Source organism: Perca fluviatilis, chromosome 16, assembly GCF_010015445.1.
Source record: "Perca fluviatilis chromosome 16, GENO_Pfluv_1.0, whole genome shotgun sequence".
In the NCBI taxonomy this organism is placed as follows: Eukaryota; Metazoa; Chordata; class Actinopteri; order Perciformes; family Percidae; genus Perca; species Perca fluviatilis.
In genome coordinates, this window is record NC_053127.1 from 24,001,336 (window position 1) to 24,022,325 (window position 20,990).

Genomic DNA, 20,990 nt, shown 5'->3' on the forward strand with positions numbered 1-20,990 from the left:
CCTAGTCTGGCAAGTAAGAACATAGACCTAAATTGATGCTCAGTATTAGCCTAACTTTTTTTTTTTTTTTTTTTTATGAATATTGCAATATTTGCAGTAGGCTAATACAAACTGTCTGGCGTGACATCTTCCATGCAGAAAAAAAACCTATTATAGTTTTTCTCCACTGTATTCACACAACAATGGATATATGAACGCTTCTAAAAAAAACTTGAAGCACATACAAAACTCCAGACCATAGAAGATTATATTCTATGCTCTAGACTACTAAACTGTCAGCACAATTCCATTGCTTTCACTTAAATAGAAATTCAAAATTCAAAATCAGCCAGTCACATCTCAAGGATTGGCACTTTATGTTAAAAAAAATAGTTTTTCTAACAATTAAATAGCCTAAGTCAATCAATTTACTTTATTACACTTTATTGTGTAGGCTACAGTAAGATTAGTTACTATTGTAGTTAGTTACTGCAAAATAGCCTTACGTTATAACAATCACAGGGATTACACTTGGTCACATCAAATCTTTAGGCCTAGGCCTACTTGGTTTAACCCAATGAAAACAGAGTCCTGGACCCTGTAGGGTAGCCTACTTTCGCCTGGTGAACGTTTCAGTAACAAATGGCTGCTCTCTGTATGGAACACAAAGTTTTCTAGTACTACTTTTTCAAATATGGGCTGAATGCTGAGAAATCCATTACTGTCGAGTAACGAGCCCCGCATAGGCAGTTGGGTGAGCTCGCAGCAGAGAACCAACCTGCTGCAGTTGTGTGAGGGCGCCGCTGGGTGAGTCCCTCTCTCCGATGCTTCTGTCTCCACAGCTCCCTTTTCCCAAAGAAAAGAAGAGGAGAACTAGGTCCGGGGAGGAGGGCCGCCGCCATTATCGGAAAGCTGGCAGAAATACCCCTTTCACACACGCAGTCTGCTCATAAATTGATAAGGACATAAACAATTTATGTTGCAGTGGAAACCTATTTCAGACGAAACCTCTCGGCGATTGCAACAAACTCACCGTTGTCTCGTGTGCGCGACCCCGGCCCAGCGTTATGTGGGCACAACAATGGACAGAATAATGATTGGAAAAGCAACGTGGTGAACCGAGAAGAAGACGGCTAAGCAGATTTGTATACGCCTGGATTTCTCATGAGGAAAAACCCTCGCAAGAACACAATTGGATTGCTCTGTAATTTGGGATATTTATTTATTCCTTCCCCGTGTTTAATTGTAACGCAGATAGTGATGCTAAACAAGAGAATCCAGGCATGGGTAATGGACATTTAAAATAAAAAATTACTCCATCGCACAAGTTGTGATATTATCAGTATAATCTGGGAATTGAGACGACATAGTGTATTCTGCGGCTTTATGCTTGCTTATGCACATCAGGCGGCAAGGGCTGCGGCAAGCTGGCCTGACAGATGCAAGAGGAGAAAGGGGAGAAATGCGATGGTATGTACTACATGCTCTATCCTCTTCTTTATGGGCTATTTCCTTGTGAGTCGAGGGCTACACCCTAGACAGCTGGGTAGATACTGTAAATGCCCTTTAAACATAGCCGGTGTGTAAGGTAGGATATCCCAGATTTCGGCTGTGCAATTTCATTATGTAGACAGCAGGCCTGGCGTGGTCAGTCCCTCTCTGTGCACCCTGAAGCCCATGTTAACTCTTAATCCTTTGCAAAACATATAACGTTACTAAATCTTATCTAAGTAAGTAGGTTACCGTATGGAAGTGGAATTGCTTGAAGGTGCGCTTTAGTAAACTGAGTTTTGATGCCGACAGACAGCAGCAGTTTGGTTGTTTTTAAATACGCAAAGAAAGTCCGTTCATTTTTGGGGATCAGGCCTAGCTCAGCTGAGCGGTGTGGACTACCCATGTTTGCTGTTGTCCCTAGCAGGAGCTGTTTGTTTCTAATGTGTGGCCCCATACATGTGAAAGGTTATTCATTAAATTATAAGCATATAATTCCACGCGTCATGGCGTTTGACTCCAGTAAATCCCATTACACATAAGTACAATTCTGCAGTTGGTCATTTTTGTCCATCTATAGAAATTATGAGCCGACTATTATTTCAGAATTGCATCAGTGTTGTTATAATGGAGGCATTGATCAATGCTATAATAATGGACACAGGCCTAATAACATAAAGTGTCTAAACGGGTTGATTATGTTTCCTTTGGCAGAGATTACATGTGTCTGGCTCTCTGTTAATAGTCCTCCTATTCATTCACCGTTTTGTCTGTGAAGATTGGGCTGATAGCTGCTGTTTGATTTCGGTTGAAAGACTTCAAGGTGCCAACAACATGCCCATGTTTGTCACCCTAGTCACTGATCAGCTGACATTTGCCTTGTAGAGAGGACCACTCCCAACATGTTTTCTGGTAGGATTAATGTAACTATTTTGATCCTGGTTTGATACTATTATATGAAATTACCTTGAGATGAGTGGACAGGGGGGAAATGAGTTGAATAATCAATTAGTCGATACATGTAAGATTTATTGTCAACAATTTGATAATTGTAATAATAATAATATTTAATGAGTCATATTTAAAGTGAAGTAATATTTAAGAGAAAATGCCAGGGACTGGTCAAATTTCTCACATACATATTTTATGGTTTTCTATGATAGTAAATATAATACTTTGGGGGGGTTGGACTGTTGGTCAGACAGAACAGGAGGGTTCACTCTTGGATCAGGGAAAACGTAATGGGTGTTATTATAGGCTCTTTTTATTTATTTTTTTTGGTCGTTTTAAACTAAGTGATTTGAGAAAATAATTAGCAGATTTATTTAACCAGGAGAGTAATATTGGCAGCCCTAGAATGGATAATACATCTGCCTAACAATTTAAAAGATTAGCAAAAATTAGTGTGCTTCCTACTTAAAAATTGTATTTACTTTACTTTCATCATAGCTTGTACAACTTAAATCTGTGGCCCCTGTCAGGAGATATATTGACTGCTGCTGTCCCGTAACACTGTCTTCATTATGCTTTTGCTGGTGGCTTGATATGATGCCAAAAATTACAGCAGTGTTTAGTAGCAACTTGGTGAACACAGTGATAAAAAGAATGCAGTGATTTCACACATTTTACAGATTATTCCTTTTGACAAATCATCAGACTTGATACATGATCAAGGCCATAGACATGATCAACCTAGAACCTAGTAACCAGTTGAACTCAGAATCAAAGAGCCAACATTAGTTGCTCTTTGATTCTGGGCCCATTCCTTCATTTGGTATACAGATAAAATGGGCACAAAATGGAATAAGATGTGCCTCTTGTCATTCTCACATTACGTTATTATAAGATATCAAACAATGTATTGCTGTTGATTGCCCAGTTTGTCTGATTTCTTTGTTTTTTGTTGTTTTTTGACAGGATCTGATTCATATAAGGAGTGAATGAAAGAACCCTCTGCTCATAACACTATTTATTAAAATCGAAGCCCAGCAGAAGAAAGGGAAATCTGATCTCCTCTGTGGATCAGCAACTTTATGGACAAAAATTCAAGTGAACTCCTTTATACAGTGCCTGTTTATGGCAGGATGAGTGTCAGCAGACTATGATGGCGAAAAAGCAAGATGCCCGGTCGCCCATTTACAACCTCATTGTGGTGGGTTTATCAGGAACAGAGAAAGAGAAGGGACAATGTGGGGTTGGCAAGTCCTGCTTGTCTAATAGGTTTGTGCGGCCTAGTGCTGATGACTTCTACCTGGACCACACATCAGTGTTGAGCACCAGTGACTTTGGGGGTCGAGTGGTTAATAATGATCACTTTCTGTTTTGGGGGGAGGTGTCACGGGTTCTGGAGGAGGGGCCTGAGTGCAGGATGCATGTTGTGGAGCAAACTGAATTCATTGATGATCAGACATTTCAGCCACACCGTAGCACTGCTATGCAGCCCTATATCAAACGGGCAGCCACAACCAAGCTGGCTTCAGCAGAGAAGCTTATGTACTTCTGTACAGATCAGCTTGGCCTGGAGCAGGACTTTGAGCAAAAACAAATGCCAGAGGGAAAGCTGCAGGTTGATGGCTTCCTGCTTTGTGTTGACGTCAGCCGGGGTATGAACCGCAACTTTGACGACCAGCTGAAATTTGTCACAAACTTGTACGGTCACCTTAGCAAGACTAAGAAGCCCATTGTGCTGGTCCTCACCAAATGTGATGAAGGAGTTGAACGCTACATCAAAGATGCACATACCTTTGCCATCACAAAAAAGAGTCTACCAGTAGTTGAGACATCTGCACGCTCAAATATAAATGTGGACCTTGCCTTCCTCACTTTGGTTCAACTTATTGATAAGGGCAGGGGCAAGCCCAAGATCATACCTTACTTTGAAGCCCTAAAGCTACAGAGTCAGCAGATAGCTTCTGCCAAGGATCGCTATGAATGGCTAATCAACCGCATAGTGAAGAATCATAATGAAACCTGGTTAAACACCAGTCGACGCATGAACACCTCCCCTGAGTACAAAGAATATGTCTTCTTGGAGGGAACGGCTAAATGCAAGAAGCTTTTTCAACAGCACGTCTACCGTCTCAAGCAAGAACATATTGAGAGGCGCCGCAAAATATACTTAAGCACTCTTCCTTTAGCACTTAGTTCTTTAGTGCCTGACCTGGATGAGATAGATCAGCTGAGCTGGTCTGGGGTACAGAAGGTCCTAGAGTCCAAGCAGCACTTTGCCCACTGGTTTGTTGTTCTGGAGGACTCCCCGTGGGAGGATACATCTCACATTGATAACATGGAAGATGAGCGAATCCCTTCAGACCTACTGGAGACTGATGAAGCAGAGGACATATTTAATGCCCACCTGGAACATCTGCGTAATGAGTGCAGACGGGCAGAAATAAGGCTGGAGTTTAAACATAAGTTAGCTTCCTCTCCCTTTGTCACACCTGGAAGACCCTGGGAAGAGGCCCGCAGCTTTATCATGAATGAAGAGTTCTACCAGTGGCTTGAGGAGCCAGAGTACTTGGACCTGTACAACCGCCATCAGAAGGAGGTCATTGACCATGCTAAAGAAGACTTCCAGGAGCTCTTACTGGAGTACTCTGAGCTTTTTTATGAGCTTGAGGTGGATGCCAAGCCAAGCAAGGAGAAAATGGGGGCGATTCAGGAAGTTTTAGGAGAGGAACAGAGGTTCAAGGCGCTACAAAAGCTTCCAGCTGAAAGAGATGCTCTGGTATTAAAGCATATCCACTTTGTCTATCACCCTACCAAGGAGACCTGCCCTAGCAGTCCTCACTGTGGAGACTCTAAGATTGAGCAACTCTTAGTTTCACGTTTCCCCACATGTTACCCCTTTTTTGATGTGAAAGCTCATTTTGGGGACACCAAGGCTGACAGAATTAACCTTGTCATACTAGGGAAGGATGGACTGGCCAGAGAATTTGCCAATGAGATTAGGGCTCTCTGCACAAATGATGACTGGTATGTGTTGGACGGAAAGATGTATGAATTGACGCTGCGCCCTATCGAGGGAAATGTACGTCTTCCAGTAAATTCCTTCCACACCCCCACTTTCACCCCTCACGGATGTCTGTGTCTGTATAATTCAAAGGAGTCCCTCTCCTATGTGATTGAAAGCCTTGAGCGACTTAGGGAGTCAACTCTAGGTCGAAGGGATAGCCAGCTAGCACAGCTGCCAACATCACTACTTTTAGTCACTAAAAGAGGCGTAGGATCATATGTGGACATAAGCGGAGAAACTGCCTTAAACCTAATAACACAGGGACAGCAGGTTGCAAGGAGGCTGCAGTGTAGCTTTTTAGACCCTGCCTCCCCTGGTGTGGGCTATGGCCATACTGTCAATGAGACTCAAATCAACCAGGTGCTGAGGGGCCTTCTGGATATTAGGAGGAGCACATCCTTTAGTAGCAGCTCCCCACCCCTCCTCCCTGAGCCTCCAGGTCTCCGAGACTCTCCTCATCAGCCGGTGCCAGAGGCAGACCTGCGCATCGTCATGTGCTTAATGTGTGGAGACTCCTATGACGTTGAGCAGCTCCTGTCCCCTTTCCTAATGCATCAGCACTGCAGGCCCATGTCTAATAGTGGCACCTCTGTATTGCTTGAGCAGACAATTGGTGGACACAAGCTAGCCATAGAGCTCTCTCTGCTCTCGTACCATGCCTCCTTCACTTTGCGGAAGAGCAGGTTAGTACATGGCTACATTGCGGTGTACTCGGTCTCCCGAAAAGCCTCCCTGGAGACCCTGTGTGCGTTCTTGTGTGAGGTTCAGGACATCATCCCAGTTCAGCTGTTAGCAGTGGGAGATAGCAAGGCAGAGCTCACTGACAGTGACTATGCCTGTGAACAGCTGATCCAGGGGGAGGAGCTAGCCCATGAGATTGAGGGTCGTTTTAATAGTGTGGTTTGTGGATCCGGGGGGGTGGTGGGAGGCCTGCACAGGATAGAAATGTTCCATTCTTTTCTGATGGAGGTTGTAGAGAAACGCAACATTGTGGAGGCCACACACATGTATGATAACGTTGCCGAAGCCTGCACCAATGAAAACGTGTACTCCCCACGCTGCAGTTCTCCTAGTCCTGTCACCATGTACCTGGATTCAGAGGATGACGTAGAGCCATCGCCACCGTACTATGATGGCACGCTCACTTCTCATAGTGGGGGCTTCAACCTGCCTGACTTAGATTCCAGTGACATCTCTGTCATCTCTGAGATCAGAGACTTTGAAAACAAACTGAACAACAAAGTGCCCCCCCATGTCAGAGTTAAACCGGGTGTCACTTTTGACTTCCGGAAGGTTAGCCGTAACCCATATATCGATACACTGGGTCATCGTCGCTCCCTACCCTCCGCTGTTACCTGGGTTCCTGGTGGGGATGTGGGCTACGATCCCTCAGACTATGCTGAACCCATTGACGCTGTTTCAAAACCCCGCCCTAGCAATGAGGAGATCATCTACTCAGTGCCACATGACAGCACACAAGGCAAAATCATCACCATCCGCAACTCTAACAGGATGCACTCCAATGGAAATGGCTCAGACAGCGAAGCAGACAGCAGCTCTCTGGAGCGAAGGAGGAAGTTCTCAGCAGCGGGGGTGAAGCCTCGTCTTTACCGGGACCGCTCCAAGCGGCTTGGCAAGTTCAGCAGCTTCCGCACAAGCTTCATAGGCAGCGATGACGAGATGGGAGCTCTTCCAAAGTCCAAGGAGGATGACTTTGGGACCCTGAAAGGCGAAAGTCTTGTTAATGAGGAGATTGAAGACCCAAAAAAGAGGAACATTCTGAAGAGCCTGCGGCGAACGGCCAAGGTGTGTATTATACCACATTTTTCTGTATTTAATTCAGAAAAAAAAGTAGCTTATTTATATTTACTTGTTCATAGTGCCCTACAGAAATTGTTGTTGATTAGTGAATTACTTTTTTTTTTTTAACTGATTTCGTACATATTACCCTTGTGAAAAATTGTAGTCATTTATATTGGTATGATCGCGATATTAGAAACGGTATACAATATGTGGAGGTCACTGTTGAGTGAGCATGTTTAAACTGGTAATGTCTTGGGGAGGATCTAGATTAAGCTTGTGACTGAATGTGAGGAACTCTTGATTTGCTGCTGATGGAGAACAACACATGTTAGAATTCAACGAGTGCCTCTATCCACATAATTGTCCCTGTTCAAGACACTCAGAGTCCTTTTTGTCTTTCCTTTTTCACAGAAAACAAGACCAAAGCCCCGTCCAGCTATCCCCAAGCCCCCGGAGAGCAATTACTTCGGAGTACCCTTAGTGAATGTGGTATCCCCAGACCGACCTATCCCACTCTTCATCGACAAATGTGTCCGCTTCATTGAGACCACTGGTACGTCGTTTTGTCTTTAACCCACGTTGGGCTGCTGTACGTGTGATGTATACAAATCTGATTTAATGTTTTATTCTGAGAAATACGGATGATGGTCATTTATCAGTGAGTCACTACTATCACTACAGGTATACATATTTTATGAAATTAATGTCACCTAATAAAATGCTTATTGTTAGAACTGCTAAACCAGTGCACCTGACCATGACCCTATTGTGATGAGAAAGTAATACAAGGGTTTATTCAGTCAAGTACTCCCCGAGAAACTGCCAGCATCTGTATCGTCATGTCTGTTTGCAATGGGGCTAATGAAGTGTTTGTGCTTTGCTCGTTTCCCACTGTGCCCCCCACGTCTTTCCCCTTTTCTCTGCTGCGCTTTTTTTTTTTTTTCCTCAGGCCTGAATACAGAGGGTTTGTACCGCGTAAGTGGCAACAAGTCAGAGATGGAAAGCATGCAGAGGCAGTTTGAACAGGGTGAGCTGATCATCAGACTTGTTTGAACCAGCTGTTTGACATGCAATTATGTGACTGCCAAATCAAAACATAAACAGAGAGTTACCAAAGGAAAGTGACATGCAATTGATTGTTCAGTGCTGATGACAGCTACTACTGATGGGCTTATTTTCTCTGATCCCTTTAACTCTCTCATTCTCCTTGTGCAGACCACGGATTAGACCTAGTGGAGAAAGACTTCTCCATAAACACTGTGGCTGGAGCCCTCAAAAGCTTCTTCTCTGAGCTGCCTGAGCCCCTGGTGCCTTGTGCTCTGCAGGTGGACCTATTGGATGCTTTCAGTAAGCAAACACTGCTGGGCTGGGAGGGTCTTCACAAGAACATAAAAAAAGATTGTTTCTTTAGGAGGGAAGAGGGTAGGGAAGGTTTTCGGCAGACCTGTTTTTTTCTCTGTTTTTAGTGTTGACAATAATCATTTTAATGGTAGTTTAAAAAGACATTTTGGTTTCAACTTACTGTGTGCGATGATGAGGTCTTAGTTTTAATGGTAATTTCTCTCTGTGTGTGCAGAAATCAATGACCGAGAACAGAGGCTATATACCATGAAGGATGTACTGAGGAGGTTCCCCAGGGAGAATTATGATGTCTTCAAATATGTAGTGAGCCACTTACACAAGTAAGTTCCCTGTCCACTGTTTAAATCACTTTCATGGCTTTGTTAGTCTTCTGTGGTAGACACCCATCTGTTTGTTCTGCACTGTATGATGAGTGTTAATAATTTGTTGTCGGTTTGTGTGTTTTTCCCAGGGTGAGCCAGCTGAACAGGGTGAACTTGATGACCAGTGAAAACTTGTCCATCTGCTTCTGGCCTACCCTCATGAGGCCAGACTTCACCACTATGGATGCCCTGACTGCCACACGCACCTACCAGACAATCATCGAGAGCTTCATCCACCAGTGTGCGTTCTTCTTTTACAACCAGCCCCTCCTCGACTCCCCCACCGGCCTAGCCGGCCTCCCTGCCTCACCCACCACCACCCTCAGCGGGAGCTCTGCCTACTCTTGTTACCGCTCCTCTCCTCCCCACACCACCACACACTTCAGCCCCCTGCAGCAGTCCCCGCCCACCACCCCCCAGTCTCCCCTGCAGTCTCTGCTCCCTCCCCTCCACCAGCACCCCCATTCCCACCATTCCCCTGCCGAACAAGAGACACTGTGAGAGACAGTCAAAACACGTGTGCCCATGATGATGCTGGACCTTATCACCAACACACTAAAAAAAAAAAAAAAAGAAAATAGTGCACTTGCACACTACATTTTTGATCATGGACTACCTACGTTCTGAAGAGAGCAGATAGGAAGTATGAGAATCTTCCCTAACCTGCCATTTGTATCCATACTCGTGTGCATCAGGGCAGGCTACAGTTATCAGTGACTCTTCCTCTGCCCTCTTAGCCCCTGATCGGCTGATATTTAACATCGGGTCAGAAGAGGAGGACAGAGGTTGCTGTCACAGCAAGCCTCTCTTTCAACTGTCACCACTTATCCTACACTACCAAGAAAATGAAACCTCTATGCCAAGCTGGAAGAATTGATTTGTGGCTACCATGTTTTTATTTGTGTAAAACTGTTTAGTTTTTTCTCTCATGAAAGTACTGCCACTGGATTTTTAGACTGTTCCTCTGTAGGTCATTTGGGCAGCAGTTTGCTCCTTATAGCCGAGGTTCCTCTGTCTGCCTTTGGGGTTTCTCTCATCGGCTCTACTTGAGCGGTCAGCATGGGGAGGGAAGGGAAGAGGGGAGGGTTGGAGGTTACACATCCAGGGATGCACTTTAATGATCACTGTTGTTTTTCCCTCAAAAGGGTTATTTTTTGTTGTTGTCATACTGTTGTGTGTTTTTAATTTCACAGCTCAAACAGCCATACCCATTGCCTCTACAGAGCTCTGGCAGATCAAACTTTGTTTACATCAAACTTGTTTTTGTATCCACAAACTTATCTGAAGCACTTTGTGATAGTGTAGTGTTCAATTTGAAGAAATGCCACTAGATTAATTGTCCATATTATTTGTTTTAGTGGCTGAATGTGGCATCGGTGCAGGCTTGTGAAACAAGGTCCTTTTGTAAAAACTTGCGTTCTTTAAGTTGATCCAGACGTCCCATTTTAGGTTGATGGGAAATCTGAATCTACTCTTATTCGTCATTCATCCAGCCATGTGAAAAAATAGTTTACTTTTAGAGTTTGTCCTATTTCTAGCTGTTGGTTGATCAGAGTGGATGTTTAGGGAAGTTTGGTTTAATTAGACCAATATAATATCAGAGAAGACTTTACCTTTCATCAGTCAAGTGAAGGAGAATTTTTGCCATTTTTGAATGTGTAATGTAATCGTACCATAATCCAACTCTACATTGCCATCATGGTGTCTATTGAAACCAAACGCTTGAAATATGATAGGTTGCTGGATGTGTTGCTGTCGCTGTCTATCAAACCAAGCTCTTTGTATTCATCTAATATTAAGGACCTTTTACTCAGAAGGGTTCGTATTTTCAACGTTACTGCTAGTCCTGCTATACAATACAATGACCAGTATAAGTTAAATATTGGTGGATGGGACACATTCCGGAAGCACCACCGGCCATTTACTTGCTATAGTGAATTAGTTTTGTGCTGGCATATTGTCCTAGCTTTTCATGGAAAACAATCGGCTGATTTTCAGTGGTTGCACTGTTAATGAAGACCTGATCATTTTAACCATTAAAGTTATGAGAGGAAGCACTGTCTTTTCAATGGGCACAAGTAAAAATGGACCCCCAGACACTGACGTTCTGGATGATTGTGGCTCTGTTATGGTTCTTGGTTGCAACGATGGCTGGACTAGCTAGATCATTGGTTGACGTAGTATTTGGGATCATCACCTACTGGTACTTTTGGAATCGCAATGCTTTTGGAAGTCAGTCGTTTTATGTGTTTGGACTAAGCTGAGGGCTCTTCTCAAATTGCTCAGAGCTGTAAGCTGTAACATTAAGACTGGCACAGAACCAACCAAGCAACTGTCCCACTATAACACGATTCCTGGGAGTATATAATCTTAACGCGTCACTTGACTTCTGACACAACCTTGGCAAATGTGCCGTTCAATGAGCAGAAATTGAGTGCATACTACTCTATTATGGTTGTTTATTTGTATGTTGGGGAACACCACCCGTTAGTCAATGGTAGAAAACATTTCTAGTGTGTATTTCAATGATTGAAAGTCAATTTTTACAATTTTTGTGAATGGTTCAAGGCCACATAAGTTTAGTGCATGATTTAAAAAAAAAAAAAACACACCAAGGGAGAAGGATGAAAGCTTCCCCCTGTTTTAAAACAGGAAATTAGTACGAAAACAAAAATACTAAAGTGAAATAGCTGAAACGTGAAAGTTTATGTACTGTGCACCAAGAGCAAACCATGGGATTTGTCTGACTGAGAATAGTGTTTGAAGATGAAGGCCTTATGTGAACTGTATAATAGTTAATAAATTAAATCTTGTAAAATTGTCCTCCGCTTTCTTGTGGTGCATGTGTTTGTCTTTTATTGAGCCTTTTACAATTTGAGAGGTACCTCGATGCATTAGTGTCACAATTTGCGAGCCTCAATGTTGAAATTGGAACTTCATTGTCGAAAGTGTTTTTTCTGAATGTAGTTTACGAAGCCACACAATAGCGGTAAAATTAATATGGTCACAACAATGGAGCCCGGCGAATCAATATAGTTTTGTTGGTTAAGATTTTCAGTATTATGTGAAAATCTATGAATGACAGTTTTTTGAAAAGCCGAGCTGCACTTTGCTGTCATCTGACAAAATACAGGCTATTTTTATCCACATTTTTCACTGTGGAATAGTGGAGTGTGCTTTAAACTATTTTCCTGATTGACAACTTGCTAAACAAACCCAACAAGGCATGAATATATGGCTGCTGCTCCCAAAAGATAATCAAGAGGGCCAAGAGGGCCGCGCTTATTTTTTAACTCTGCTCTCAATGAAGCATCCTTCTAATAAAGAACATACATATACATATTGCATGCAGAAAGACCTCTGATGTAGTAACTAGAAGCTGTAGTATTTAGGCTATGATGCAGCTGACTCTGAAAAACATCAATTATTTACAGCATATCCGTCGTGAGTGACTGCACTCTTTTGGTAGAACACTTTTGTCACAGTATCTGTTAACCTGTGTGGACGGCCCGGACATTATAATGTTATGGCGCCATCTTGTGGCTGCTTAGCTGTAGAGCTACTGTAAGAAGAGGTCACATCTCACTACTCACTTTGGATTATCATGTGTAATTTGATTAAAAAGTGACGTGGCTTTACAAGTTTGTTCCCCTTTCCTGTCCACTCCTTACATTCCACATTCAACTCTTTTAAGTTATTGGGTTTATTCTCACAAGTTGTCTCATGACTGCTCTATGTTCAGATCATAGACTGTAATGGAATAGCACATCTCACTGATCTCTTGTGTCATTCAGAGGAATGTGGTTTTGGCATTAGTTTGTATACTTTATGTGATTGTTTGATGTGTATTCAGTACAGTGTCACTACTACAAGTTCTACAGCCTGAGCACAGGCTGAGAGGATGGATATGTGGGATGTTTCCTAACATTATGCAACACATTTGACTGAATGACGCATACCACTGTAATTGTAGCTTATTAGCCTTTTCATTGATACTGTCACATAAAGCTCTCATAAAGAGAATATTAGCCTACTGAACTGCATTTGCTATCCTTTTTTATTACATCTATTAATGGAAATTGTGTTGCAATGTATAACCTGATGATTCTATGTGGTTCTATGTGTATATGCCTACTTTACAACACAGTAAGATATAGGCTATATGCCCACAGTATGTTCCTGACGGACCTCTGTTTGTTCCAAAGTAAAAACTCAGAAGAACCCCAAACCTTAAAAAAAAAGGAACTACCGGTATGTAGTTTTCCTATCCTCTTTTTCGTTATTGTATTTACTGAGGGGCACTTAACTACGCATGAAGTTCAATTTATTTGTCATGAGGAGTAGTAGCAGTGTTGCCTTAGAAAACAGTTGTTTAATGACTTCTGTGGCTCTGGAGGAGCTTTACAGAAAAGCCTGTGTTACAAACTGGTTGTGTTGAGAGATTTTTGAGAGGTTTGAGGCAGGTAATGTCAGAATGAAAGACACTATTAAAGTTGCATTATGGGAAGTGTAGGATGCAGTGTTTTTAGGACTTCAATAGGCACTACAAGTCAGGAAATATCTGCCTCTGCTGCTTTAATTTTGACCAAAATCTGTTTCTCACAAGCCCCCAAACTTTATAAAAGTAAAATAATAAATTGGAGTACCCCCTTTAAGTCATTTTAACCGGATTTTGACCGGATAAATATTTATATTTTCAAATTATGTTTATAATTAAAGTTAGACTTTGATTCAGTGCTGGTTTTGGTGTAATGTCAACCGGCCACAGGTTACTCCAATGAGGTCACTCAATCCAAGGTACACACTCCTCTGAGGGAATGTTTCTCTACTGTAGCACTTTACCCCCATCTCATCTCTTCTCATGATCATGCCAGCATGAAATGCTGCTTTATTTGTTCAAACATTTTCAGATGATATGCAAACAAACCTGTTGAGAATGACAGAGGCCGTGACGTATGAAAGATAGCTTTATTGCACAAGGTGTTAGAATGATCTTTTTAGTTTTTGCTTTCTTTTCATAGAAAATGTACTTTTGAACACAAGCAATTGCTATAACAAGCAACTCAAACAAATGTTTGGGATACCCTCAACATTTTTTTTGTTTGTTTTGTTTTTGATTTTCATACATTTTTTCCTTCAATTTTTCCCTTTTAGCAAGCATGCAATGACTTTTTGAGGATGAACAAAATACAAAATAATAAAAAATTAAATAGGACAAATGACAACATCAAAAGACCTTTAAAAAAAGAATAAAAATTCAACAAATTAGTATCAAAAACAAAGGGAAAGAAAAATGTTTTTTTTTTTTGCCCATTTCAGAAGTAAAATATTTTATTTTTGATACTATTTCAATTTTGAAATTGGGGCATTCAACCCTGATGTGTCCCCTGATTTATTCTGACGAAAATAGCTCTTCATACAAAACTGTGTTTTATGTACAAGACTTAATCTATAAACAACACTGAAAAGGTAGAGATGATGGATCTAGTATGTTTAGGGCGGTGGATTTTACTTTAATTTATCTGAATGGGGCAAAAGGACAGGAACCAGAATGCTTCAGGCATGCAGACCGACTCCAGTCCAGTATATACACACAACAGTAGTTTGTGTGACCAAAAGAGCTACGAGTCCCTGATTTCACTTGGCTGAATTGGTTTAAGCCACATACCTTAGTACTGTTTGGCCTCTGGAACCAACATTTTGACAAAACCCCAAAGAAATTTAAATGAATATTATGAATCAAAATCAACAAACCAACAGATAATCCCTCCCCTAAACAAACAAACAAACAAAGCAAATGGATAAATAAACATAAACCACAAAACGCTATCATGGAGATGCTTCAAAAAGACATTCCAATAGTTTCTTGTGTGAATGTACATCAGCGTAAAATGGAGGGGTATGGAGTTAAAGAAAGCGGGACATATACAGTACTTCAGACAGGGCAACAACAAAGATATCAATTGAGTGAACATTATATCATTTTCAAAACTGAACTCCCTGACATATAACATTGCTCAACATTATATTATTTTACTTCATTCACATCATGACTGGGATTCTTTCAGCTAGTTATCCGTTTCTTTGAAGAGCGAAAAATCGCCAAGGCAGGCTGGGAAGTTGGTAGGATGTGTTACTGCAGCCTTAATTCTGTGTTATAACGCAAGTCTGCAACCACTTTGCACCGATCCTCCTGCCAACATACAACTTATTTGTGGAACCTCTGTGATACTGATGCCATTGTATTTGCCAATTACTCAGGCTCTCGACAAGCTCAATAGTGTCAAAGAGCCTATATTCTCATTAGCGGACTTAATACTACAGGCTTTCTGCCATAATTGTTTCCGCCGAACACACACAGCAAACCAGGCAGGTTACTATTTGTTCACCCAGCCAGCCTGCCTTTTTCAGGAACTGGAACTTAGTAGCCTATCTTGCTTCTCCCATCTCAACATGGGGCTAGAAAAGGGCCACTCTCTGTCCGTACAGGAGCGAAACACTCTTAGTCAGTCTACATACAGTAACATACAGAACATACCGTATATATACTAAACTTTTTTTTTTTCCCCTTTCTTTAGTCCAACCTTTTTTTAAATTTCTCTTTTTTAACTTTCATGATTGAGCGATTGTCTCGTTCTTAAATTTGACATTAACATTAAATTGCTGTATATACTACTACACTATCGTAGTACATACAATTTATACTTTGTCATAATTTCACTTAAATGTCAATAATATACCTACATAGAAATATATATGTAAATTCTTTATAATACCAAATATTCTCTATTTTTGTAATGTGAGAACGTATATGGTTCATTTGGGTTGTCGTGATTTGATTCAAAAGTTAGACACTGTTCAGCTGGAGAGAGATGTGTGGAGAACATTAATGTGATAGAATTTTTATCCGTCTTGGAAGTGAACCTGAATCATTTCTTTTGGAATCACCATTAAAAGAGAAAATCTGCCAATAGCTATTTGGGACTTTAAGAGACACAAAGGGTGAAAGATACAGTAAGAATAGGGAACTTAACTGGAAGTCCTGCAAATTGACAATAATACTCAAACTATGGAGGACAGTATGTGTGTGCGCATATGAGAGACAGGATGGCCACACAGCTTCATACTGGCTATCATCGTCTTCATCATCATAAACACAGAGCTTTCAGCTCCTCAATTACAGTCAATATTTCCAAATGACCACAGAACTGCTTCCTGTTTTTTTTGCTGTGCTACTCCCGCGAGAACTGAGCGGAGCGGAGCACCAGCCGGCTGGAACTGTTAGTTGGAGTTAGTAAGTCTTTTATAGAGTCCCAGGTGAACATGAAAAGTATAGGATAGCTGGGTCTCTGTCTTGGAGAACATCTATCCCAAGGAAAATTAGACAGAATGCTGGGCATTTCACCATTAGTTGGGTTTAAGAAAGATGGTTGCATGCCCTTTCTGGCCCAGACTGAAGAGCACCAGATTGGGGCTGGCTTAGGAGTGGGACAGCAATGCAAGTCTGTGCAAGAGAAGGGACTACACCAGTGTGTATGACTTGGAGTAGGCCCCCACACTCTGTTTCTGCAGTCTCCCCAGTGCAGAGGAGCTGCTCTCTAGCAGCGAGTCTCTGGAGCCCCCCACCTTGTTACTGTTGGTGGGGTTGCTGCTCGTGCTGGAAGTGGAAGCTGTTGCTGCAGTGTTGGAGCTGGGCATGGTGAGAGTCCTTTGGGGCAAGGTGGCAGTGCCCGAGCTCGCACCCAAGCTGCTCAGCCCAGAATGGCCCAGCGTCAGGACCTGCTGCTTGGCAGGGTCTAGAGTCTTGTGACGGCCCTGGGTGTGATACGCCCGCTGCGTCAGGCTGCGGATTGAGGCTTCCCGCGGTGGCACAGCTGGGCACGGGTCATGCAGCTCCCCTTGTTTGCGGAAGAATGGGTCTGTCTTCATGTAGAGAGGAAGGTTGCAGAATTCACCTGAGAGAACAGAGAGAAGAGTTTAAAGCTAAAATGCATTATTTCCTATATTAATATATGCATATATGTCTGTGTTCTAACACATGCCTTGGGGGTTTTGATTTGATCCTCCATGTGTGCAGCAAGAAACTGAGCCTTGGAGACATATAGCACATCAACCTATAAACATGACTCCCTTGTAGCTTTAGTCCTCCTAGCCAACTGTTTGCAGGTAATTATTTAGCAGTATAAAATAGTTTTTGATTCAATTTGAATCATTCATAGTGACAGCGTCATTTTCTGGCCTTAACTGGGATTTATCTATTTATCTGCAGAGTAATTGTGTAATGAACACTTTCTCACACAGTCCAGTTTATCCCCACTATGTGTTTGTACTGTATTTGTTTTGGTAATATATCTCTATTCTAGGCCTTTTGTCTCTGTCCTTGATTTAAATTCCTACTTTTGGTTTAGGAATCTCTGGCTTCGCTTTAATATCAGTCCTGTATGTCAGGGTACCGCTGGGTCACAATTTAAAAAAATAAAAATAAAAAAATATATATAAAAAAGGTAGAAAAAGGTGGTCTATGTTGAGTGTCAATATGTAGCACTATAGGTGAATGGAAAATGCCTTATCAAAAACAAATCAAGTAAAATCAAGAAAAAGCAGGTATTAATGCATCTTTTCGTACTTACTTTTGTTAGCGCGGTGGGGAATGGGCACAGCCACGTTTTTACCACGGTCGTAGTCCTGTGGTTTGGGTGGTGAGGCAGTGAAGCGGCAGATGCCTGGTTCAGACGGCGTGCTGAGGGAGGTCATGCTGTCTGCTGGGTCATTGGTACCTGTGGTCATTTGGTCAGATGAGCTATCGGAGATGAAACACTCTGTAATGGTGAACTTGGCATGCTGCAGGTGCTCCTCCAGCTTGGCGTGCTCGTAGGCCCTCGCCAGCTCCTCATAGGTGGACGAGGCGCTCTCTGTCGACACCATGCTGTTGCGACCCTTATCTGGAAAACATACATTGTATATTTAATATAATAATTGTGGCAACAGTTTGATTGATGTAAATAATAATAATAATAATAATAATAATAATAATATCATCTTTATATTCAGAAAAAGGATGTACAGACAGACCTTTGGACTCACAGGAAACTTTAGTCTGTGTTTTAGAGGAAGCTGTTGGTTGGGAGTTCATGGTTTAAGATTTCTAAATTTTGGTGAGTGGGCAAACCATATATTTTTTTTTAATTTGTATCTAGATGCAATGACATTACTGTTACATAGTCATTTTGTTATCTGCTTGTTCCACCCCCCCCTTTTTTAACAGTACCTTGTTACTTTGTGAAAGTGTTACAGGTAGCACTTATAAGGCCCTATTTTAACGATCTGAAACGCAAGTATCAAACGTGAAACGCAAGTAGCTTTGTGGGCGGATCTCGGGCGCTGTTGCTATTATACCGGCGGGATAAATGACTCTTGCGCCCGACGCAAATCTAAAATGGGTTGGTCTGAAGTAGCTAGTTGTGGTTTGGGCGTAACGTGCAATAAACCAATCAGAGCGTCATCTCACATTCCCTCTAAGAGCAGGTGTGCTTGTTCCATGGCGGATTGCTATTATAACGGCGGATTTGCCTGGCGGACGCCAGAGGGAGCTGTCTTGGATGCGGCAAAGTAATAAATGCCCGTCTTGGCCGGGTGGCGATGTTGCTGCGGCCTCTCGGGCGCATCTCCTCAAGTCTGGAGAGCATTGCTGCAGCCATGGAGCGTGGGCCTCCAAACGCACCACCTGCACCTGTTGTGCCCCTTCCTCCTCCCCCACTCCATCTCCGTCCACCCGCTCCACCAGGAGCGCATTGCCACTCCCAGACTAGATCCCGCCGGAGTGTCCAATCCCGCCGTAGTTCAACATCACGTCTCCTTAAATCCTCCAATATTTCCTCATTTATGTCATCAACACATCCATGATTCATGGAAATGTTGTGTAAAACACAACAAGCCACAAAGAATGCTGCGACTTTTTGAGGAGTGTACTGTAAAGTGCCTCCTGATCTATCCAAACACCTGAAGCGCATTTTCAGTAATATTTTTCTTTGTAATTATGTATGGTTTGCAAAAATGGGAACTCTTGCGTCCGTTTAGATGAGAGAAGTGTATGCGCGTTGTGCACACGCTACATTATGGCCAAGCATGCGCCCCTAAAATAGCATCTGAATAACGCACCACTGACTTTAGACTAGCGCCAATGACTTTAGACCAGGTTTTTCCTGGTCTGTGGCGGAATCTTTTTCTGAAACTGCAAAATAGCACCAGGGAATGTTTGTGCCTGAACACGCCTCCTCTTTTCACTGAACCACCCCCGGGAGCGCAAATACATTCCCTAATTTACCGACGTGCGTCTGTGGAGGGAAAAGTCCGCTGTGCGTCGGTGTATAAAGTCAATTGTGCTGAGAGCAAGATAGGGCCCATAGTGTTAGCAGTCAAAGGCTTAACTAGGACATAAAAACACTGAAGTCAAGATATTTGGGAAGGCAGAGTTAGGTAAGGAGGTTAAAGATGCACTATATTTTCTCCAGTCTTCCATTTGGTAATTTGAGGATGCATGCCATGGTGTATATAGTGTTCATATGCTGCTGGATTGGGCTTGATTTTGACAAAAAAATACTTTATTATTTTCATAAAAGAACTGCTCTTGGTGTAAAAAAAAAAAAATGGAAATAACATAAATGCAATAGTATTAGTGGTACTAGCTGGGATTGACCCACCTGTGTCTTGCGAGAGGCTGGCGCTGTAGCTGTCACTCTCCGTGGCGGTGATGCCGTGAGAGCCCATCGTCCGCCAGTCTGAGGTCAGAGTTCGCGCCGAGGCCGTCGACTGGCTCTGACTCGGTCGGCTCAGTGTCCACTGGCTGGAATATCTGTTCCTGGAGCTGTGGGCTGATTTTATACTCTTCCTGGACACGGGGTCTGAGAGAGGTCACAGTGATCAGAGAACTTGGTAGTACGAAGACTGTGTATTGATTGTGAAGAAGATACGGTCTTTACTGTCTGAAGTGGTTAAGGTGCAACTCAATATGAGATCAAAGCTTTCACCTGCGTTTATCTGCTCAACCTTCATGTTCTGCCACTTTAGGAGTTGTAGAATGTACCGCAAAAAAATCTTAATTTGAAAAGCAAACAAACTCACTGGTGCCTGGGCGGATGTCTGACATATCAATCAAAGGCCCCGAGTTCTGGATAAGGGCTTGGTGGTGCAGAGACACGCCTGTACAGAAGTTCTGCGGATTCACTGATTGGCTAAACTCAGTGTCTGTCACTGGCACTGCAGCTTTGTCCTCCCCTGTTGCAAGAAATAGATGTGGAGGTACAACAGTGAGACAAAAAAATATAAGCTACTAGAAAATTACAGTGATAAATGATAGTTAGTGTAGTCGAGTACAGCCACATGCCTATCTGTTTGATGCCTTCCTTGTCCTCAATGAGTAGCTGAACACGTGGGATGTCAATGTGGAGCCTTGGTCCTTGAGGAGGGCCCTTCACTGGAGTGTCAATACTGCGATTGTTCTTGCTGCACACAAACACATGTATACACACATATAGTCATACTCTTATAAGGGTTTCCAAACATATCTGAAATATTACTTCCTAGTCATAATTAATGCCCATAAAAGCTGGCTCTTACCTGATAAGCATCTCTGCGAGGCTCTTAGCATCTATAAGTAGACAACATCTTAATTAGATTACAGTTGGCTGTCAAGATAATCGTTTCAACTAGTCACTCTATGTTACAATAATCCATTACACACACGCACACACAATAACAGCGATTGCCTTCTGTCTCTCACCTCTAAGTCGTTTAAGCCTCTTCTCCTTGCGTTTCTTGCGGATAATGAAGAGCAAAGCAACACCAAGAGTAACCAGGATGACGGGGGAGCCGATGGAGAACAGCTTCTTCACATCATCCCCTTCTCCACGAGCTGATTTAATGGGAGGGATTGTACCTGCGGAGAGAAGAAGGAAAATATTGAATACAGAAAATTCAGT

At 42.5% G+C, this 20,990-nt stretch overlaps 2 protein-coding genes across 3 annotated transcripts in view; one reads left to right on the plus strand and one right to left on the minus strand.

Annotated features, from left to right (window-relative positions):
- The first annotated feature begins 651 nt into the window (after positions 1 to 651).
- Positions 652 to 11,835, plus strand: arhgap35b (Rho GTPase activating protein 35b). Its single transcript, XM_039777023.1, has 7 exons — positions 652 to 1,449; positions 3,388 to 7,291; positions 7,700 to 7,841; positions 8,238 to 8,315; positions 8,504 to 8,635; positions 8,865 to 8,970; positions 9,102 to 11,835. The coding sequence occupies exons 2-7, from the start codon at positions 3,572 to 3,574 to the stop codon at positions 9,511 to 9,513; spliced, it is 4,590 nt and encodes a 1,529-aa protein (XP_039632957.1). The 5' UTR covers positions 652 to 1,449; positions 3,388 to 3,571; the 3' UTR covers positions 9,514 to 11,835.
- A 2,123-nt stretch (positions 11,836 to 13,958) lies between these two features.
- The window catches only part of LOC120543934 (Down syndrome cell adhesion molecule-like protein 1 homolog), a 55,797-nt gene continuing 48,765 nt past the window's right edge, over positions 13,959 to 20,990 (minus strand). For both annotated transcript variants that reach the window (XM_039777359.1, XM_039777360.1), the window contains exons 27-33: positions 20,792 to 20,947; positions 20,629 to 20,659; positions 20,396 to 20,514; positions 20,134 to 20,286; positions 19,713 to 19,913; positions 17,643 to 17,954; positions 13,959 to 16,967 (exon numbers count right to left, since the gene is read on the minus strand). In XM_039777359.1, coding sequence (XP_039633293.1) covers positions 16,534 to 16,967; positions 17,643 to 17,954; positions 19,713 to 19,913; positions 20,134 to 20,286; positions 20,396 to 20,514; positions 20,629 to 20,659; positions 20,792 to 20,947 — 1,406 coding nt within the window. In that variant the 3' untranslated portion in view covers positions 13,959 to 16,533. The remainder of the gene's footprint in view (positions 16,968 to 17,642; positions 17,955 to 19,712; positions 19,914 to 20,133; positions 20,287 to 20,395; positions 20,515 to 20,628; positions 20,660 to 20,791; positions 20,948 to 20,990) is intronic.

Excerpts from the sequence above, each read along its gene's own strand:
- arhgap35b (XM_039777023.1), top strand. The coding sequence starts at position 3,572 with ATGATGGCGAAAAAGCAAGATGCCCGGTCGCCCATTTACAACCTCATT. Across the intron at positions 7,292-7,699 it reads GCCTGCGGCGAACGGCCAAG|AAAACAAGACCAAAGCCCCG; the intron begins GTGTGTATTATA and ends CCTTTTTCACAG. Across the intron at positions 7,842-8,237 it reads CCGCTTCATTGAGACCACTG|GCCTGAATACAGAGGGTTTG; the intron begins GTACGTCGTTTT and ends TTTTTTCCTCAG.